This window comes from Cynara cardunculus (genome assembly GCF_001531365.2).
Source record: "Cynara cardunculus var. scolymus isolate 2C chromosome LG 2, CcrdV1, whole genome shotgun sequence".
NCBI classification, from domain to species: domain Eukaryota; kingdom Viridiplantae; phylum Streptophyta; class Magnoliopsida; order Asterales; family Asteraceae; genus Cynara; species Cynara cardunculus.
The window spans coordinates 67,267,964-67,273,958 of NC_037529.1; the positions used below are offsets into that span (position 1 = coordinate 67,267,964).

Sequence of the window (5,995 nt, forward strand, 5' to 3'; positions counted from 1 at the left end):
TAAATTTGTACAGAAAGTTGACATGATAAGTCTTCTAAATAATTTTGCTGCAGGTCCCTGAGAAATTGTTTGCTTACTGGCCCAATACCAGACTACATAGGACAGATGAGTGACATGAAGAACTTGTAAGTCCATTGTTTCTATTTATGTTAAGACAAAGATCATTGGTCTTTTGAGTTTGTGCTTCTGTCTATAGTTCATCTCTAAGTATGGAATTCAAATGGATAAATATACAGTTTTATCTCTAAATTTGGAATTTACATGAATAATTTCGTGCTTTGATGATGAAAGATCAAGCAAGTTTTCAGGACCAGTGCATGGTGGCAAAAGAATCTACAAACTAATGGCCTTCTCTTTGTGAACTTATTGTTGACATAAACTGATTTAATCTTTAGCTTCTTCCACATGAGGGTCATGATATACGTTTCCATCAGAACATACCTTAAATGGTTCATAACATTTAGCACTTAGCAGTATATAGTCAAACGAAATAATGAAGTACTAAACATATACAAAACAGTCAATAGTATTAGTACTATGTCTGGCAAAGGTTTTCCCCCTTACTTGACACAAATTATTGATTTTGTCGTCATCCATTGCTTTTAAAGTGTTCTTAACATGTCTCTTATAGCAAACGTTCCTTTGTCCCTGTTTATAGGTTTCCAATGATATCTTCCATTTGGTGGAGTTTACTGATCTTCTGAGCTTTTCCCTGTTTCTTGTTAATTTGTTTATAACAACTTCAAATCTCTAATTTTTATCTTATTTTTTTGACATGATATTATATCTTTGTTGATTTTGCATGATCCTCGCTTTTAATTTATTTACGCTTAAGGACATCTTCAACTGAACCATTTCTTTTGCAGAGACCTGAGCTTCAACAGGCTGAACGGTCCAATACCCAGTACATTGCAGACATTAAACTTTGACACCATGTATGCAACTACTTAGAAAGATGTTACATCTATCATACATACCTCGGATATCTGTATTTCTTGGTAAAATTTGAGATAGAGTGTTATAATGTAGGTTTCTGAATAACAACTCACTATCCGGAGAGATTCCTCAATGGATATTTCTGAAAATTACCAATGTAAAGATGTAAGTGATTCCCCTTGATTATTATTTTTATGCTACATGTTTACAGGAATGGTGATCTATGATCATAGAGATGATTTTATCACTGTGGTGTCTTACATTAGGATTTAGGCCATCGTAAGAGTTGCTTTTTAATATGTATATATTGTGGAGTTGGAGCTAAAAAAATTGCCACTATTTTTATTGCAGTGACTTGTCTTACAACAATTTTACACGTATATTTTCAAAACAGAACTGTCAGTCATCTAACTTGTAAGTTGTTTGCAATCCTACCTTTATTATATTCAAGGTATATTTTTTTATGTTCGCTTAACTAGTACCTTTACCACAGGAATTTAGTTTCAGCCATGTCATCTTCTGCCGCAAGCAACGGGTATGTTCTATCACCAACCTATACACACACACACACACACTCTTTTGAATTGTTCACAGTGATGTGACCTAACGTGAATTAATTTTATAGAGATGCTTGGTGTTTGAAAGACGAACTTTTGTGCAGCAGAAACCCCAACCGTAAGAATAACRACTAACCACTCCCTCTAGGTTAATTGTTATATCCATTTGTAGATCTTCACAAATAAATCTTACAATGCAGGTCATTCTTTGTTTATTAATTGCGGTGGACCCAGATCAGACTTTGAAGGAAATGAGTATGAAGAAGATTTGACCAACCAGCAATCTTTCTTCTATTCTAGTCCCGAGAGATGGGCTTATAGCACGAATGGGGTTTTCTTGGGCAACAATGATGCTCCATTTGTTTCAAGATCAGAAAATGTGACAGGTGGAGATGTATATAAAACAGCTCGCTTTTCTCCCACTTCACTCCGGTACTATGGACTGTGTTTGCGGCAGGGAAGTTATAAAGTGAGGCTCCACTTTGCTGAAATTAGTTATTCTGATGACATGACATTTAGCAGTCTGGGAAGACGCTATTTTGATATATCTGTCCAAGTAAGTGACATGCCAGTTTTTGTTTAGATTGTATAAATCTCAATTGGAGAATAATTAGTTACAAACTTAATTTGGTTTTTCATGTAGGGGGTTCTGAGGAGAAAGGACTTCAACATCATGGAAGAAGCTAATGGTGTTGGCAGGGGCATCTCCATARACGTCARTRATGTTATGGTTAATGGTAGCACCCTAGAGATTCACTTGTACTGGGCAGGGAAAGGGACTACTGCAATTCCAGATCGGGGTGTATATGGACCTCTTATATCCGGTATCACAATAACACCAAGTTAGTACATTCTTTCTATCATCTGTTCCTTTTTCATTGTTCTCACTTTAAGAGCATGTATAACCTAGTTATCCCCCCTTCTTGCAGACTTTGACGTCAGTACAGGAGGACTCGCTGCTGGAGCTATAGCTGGAATTGTGATTGGTTGCTGCGCAGCTATCGCGCTAATTTTATTTGTTCTTTGGAAGAAAGGTTATCTAGGAGACAAAGAAGATAAAGGTAAGAATAATCTATAGGAGATTGAGTATTAGTTGGCTCTTGAAATGTTTCCAATTCTAGCTGTTTCTAATCAGTACCTTTGTCACAGAGCTTCGAGCACTTGAATTACAGACKGGTTATTTWAGCCTGCGACAAATCAAATCCGCTACTCATAACTTTGATTCTGCAAATAAGATCGGTGAAGGAGGCTTCGGACCAGTTTATAAGGTATCTAGTAAACCTTATCCCTCTCAACATGATTTTATGTTTCTCTTTTATTTTTGAGGTGATTTACGAATGTTTTCCTGTTTAATTTGCAGGGTGTACTCTCGGATGGTTCCGAGATTGCTGTTAAGCAACTCTCCGCAAGATCAAAACAGGGGAACCGTGAATTTGTCACTGAGATAGGCATGATATCAGCTTTGCAGCATCCAAACCTTGTTAAGCTTTATGGCTGTTGCATCGAAGGAAAGGAATTGTTGCTGGTATATGAATACCTTGAAAATAACAGTCTCGCACGTGCTCTTTTTGGTAAATACTTCACCATCCCACTATTTAGCTGTTCTATATCTATTCAAAGTAAAATTTACAATCTGTCATTCTATATAGGTCGTGAGGACCAGAAGCTTAATTTGGACTKGCCTACAAGAAAGAAGATATGYATGGGAATAGCACGGGGCTTAGCCTATCTCCACGAGGAATCAAGGTTGAAAATAGTTCATAGAGACATAAAGGCCACCAATGTGCTTCTCGACAAGGATCTTAATGCTAAGATATCTGACTTTGGTCTAGCAAAACTGGATGAAGAAGAGAATACTCATATCAGCACACGGATTGCTGGAACGATGTGAGCTCTCATTCTTTGGATCTTATAGGGTCCTCTCATATTTTTGTACTGTGTATGTACCTTTGACTTTAACATAGCTAGATTCTTTCAAATCTGAGACGTTTATGGTGTGAATTTGTAGAGGATATATGGCTCCGGAATATGCAATGAGAGGATACTTGACAGATAAAGCAGATGTTTACAGCTTCGGAGTTGTTGCATTAGAGATTGTCAGCGGGAAAAGCAATACAAATTACAGGCCAAAGGAGGAGTTCGTATATCTTCTTGACTGGGTAAGTTCAATCATTCAAACTGTTCTATCTTTTCTAAAGATCCGAGATATTCTCTCTCACCTACAGGTGAGTTAACCAAGGGGATGAGAATCTCGCCTGGAGGGGACTTAACCAACGGATTAGAATAGGGTAGTTGACTGCTTATAGGAATGCAGTTTGGGGAGGGGTAGGGATTAGAATAAGATATAAAATGTAGGAAAAAATAACACCACCCTTTTCTAGTTAATGTAGGACTTTGGCACCCTAAGTGCCACCAGCCACCCATCCCCCTTTCCCTACCCTTCAATTTTTTTTATACTCCCTTCCATCTTAGGTAACCCCCCCCCCCCAACCCCACCCCAAAACAACTGTCCTAGTCCTCCGCTTCTAAGAGCTCCTATCAGACAACTTCATCCCATGTGTTTTCCTCATCTCCAAACTTGTGGCACGCTATCATAGGCCTTGTCCAAGTCTATAAACACCATATATAGGTCCTCGCTACGTTCTCTATACTTCTCCATTAGGCATCTGTGGATGTGAATTGTCTCAATTGTCGACCTCCCTGTATGAAGCCAAATTGGTTATCCGTTACCTCGTCTCTCGCCTCAGCCTGGCCTCCATCACATGCTCCCATAATTTTCATTATATAGCTTGTAGCTTTATCCTCCGATAAACCGAATTCATTCTATTGAAGCGTAACATTTCATTTCCTGTTGCATTTCTTTGTTTTGGATGCCCATAGCTCTGTGCGTTGCCTTTGTTCTTATATAGGGGCACGACCACCCTAAGGGGTCGTTTACCAAACGTATACCGGGTAGGTGTTTACTAACAAGAGTTGTCACTCTTACTTATAGGGTAAGATTCCCGATCTTTGCTTTCGCTCTTAGTACGTAAGATTGTCGGTCTCAGTTATTTTTTTTTTTTTTTACTTTCCTCCCCTTTCGCTATTTTTCCTTTCCTTTCGTTTCCTTAGTAGAAAAGGTTTAAAAACACAGCATAACTGATATATACCGAATATGTTTGGAAGCCCTCCTCCTTGGAGCTAGCTTTTGGGAGTGGCTTTTGCTTAAGCCCATGTATCAAAAACCACCTATACATTTGCTACAAAAAATAAGGCATAACTGATGACTTCCATTTTGGTTTTTGAAGRCATATGTCCTRGAAGAGCAAGGGAGTCTTTTGGAACTAGTGGACCCTGGTCTTGGTCCTAAATACCCAAAAGATGAGGCCATGAGGATGCTGAATTTGGCTCTTCTATGCACCAATCCATCTCCCACCCTTAGGCCACCCATGTCATCCGTTGTCAAAATGCTCGATGGTAAAATCCCCGTTCAGCCACCCATGGTCAAACGAGTGGCAGGAAGCCCGGACATGAGGTTCAAAGCGTTTGACATGGTCTCACAAGACAGTCAGACACAAGTCTCCACCATCTCGGCAGACAGTCTAGGACCGAGGAGCTTATCGAACGATGGTCCCTGGGCAGATACGTCACTCTATAAGGATGAGACYGCGGAAAGTTCTTCTTCGGCGAATAAGCTTCTTCCGGATCTTTATGACGTTGATATATGAATCCGTAAGTAAGGTTTATTTCTTTATTTATATATGTAGAAATCGTTGTGCTTTTAAGTTATGTAGTTGCAGTCGTTTATTGCAAAATTTTGCTTCCATTCGTCCCACAAATGATATCTTTGTTGATTTATAGTAACATTTAAAGTCTCATTTTGTATTTGTAAATATTGTAATAAACTTTTGATTATATATGCAATGAAAATTGTAAAAGAAGTATACATTAAACGATTACTTGTACATGTTTCAGTACATTCTACACTTATGACTTAACTCTCAGAACATCTCTGGTAGAGTTAACATTATAATTTATTTTATCGGGTAAGATTGTAGTACATCAAAATATATCTTATGCAACAATTTACCTGGTAAGCGCTTACTCGGGTAAGAGTCATCACCCTCACTTACCGGGTAAGACTCTCTATTCTTATCATTACTCTTATCGGGTAAGATTTTTGTGCCCCTTGCCATGTTCATTCGGTAAGAAAAATTGTCCAGTAAGTACTTACCGGGTAAGCATTTAGTAAACGATCCCTAAGTCAAAATCTCCAAAGAAAATTATATCAACAAGTTCTCTATTTTTGGAGATCACAACATGGATTATATTATTAAGATATTTAATACATTTCATAAAATATTATTTGTCTCTATATTTAATTTCAAGGATTCTCATGAATAAAAAGAACAAAAAATATTTTTTTGAGAATTCTCCAAATTTAAAGCATTTCACCATTTCTCTTGCTTTCTCCATTTTAAAGAAGGTTTTGGAAATCTATTAGATTAAAAAATTTAAAAATC

At 37.7% G+C, this 5,995-nt stretch overlaps 1 protein-coding gene and 1 pseudogene across 1 annotated transcript in view; one reads left to right on the plus strand and one right to left on the minus strand.

Annotated features, from left to right (window-relative positions):
• Positions 1 to 135, minus strand: part of LOC112507954 (probable LRR receptor-like serine/threonine-protein kinase At1g53430) — a 6,970-nt gene extending 6,835 nt beyond the window's left edge. The window contains exon 1 of the mRNA XM_025112711.1: positions 104 to 135. Coding sequence (XP_024968479.1) covers positions 104 to 135 — 32 coding nt within the window. The remainder of the gene's footprint in view (positions 1 to 103) is intronic.
• The window catches only part of LOC112504472, a 77,241-nt pseudogene extending 71,876 nt beyond the window's left edge, over positions 1 to 5,365 (plus strand).
• Positions 5,366 to 5,995: the final 630 nt, after the last annotated feature.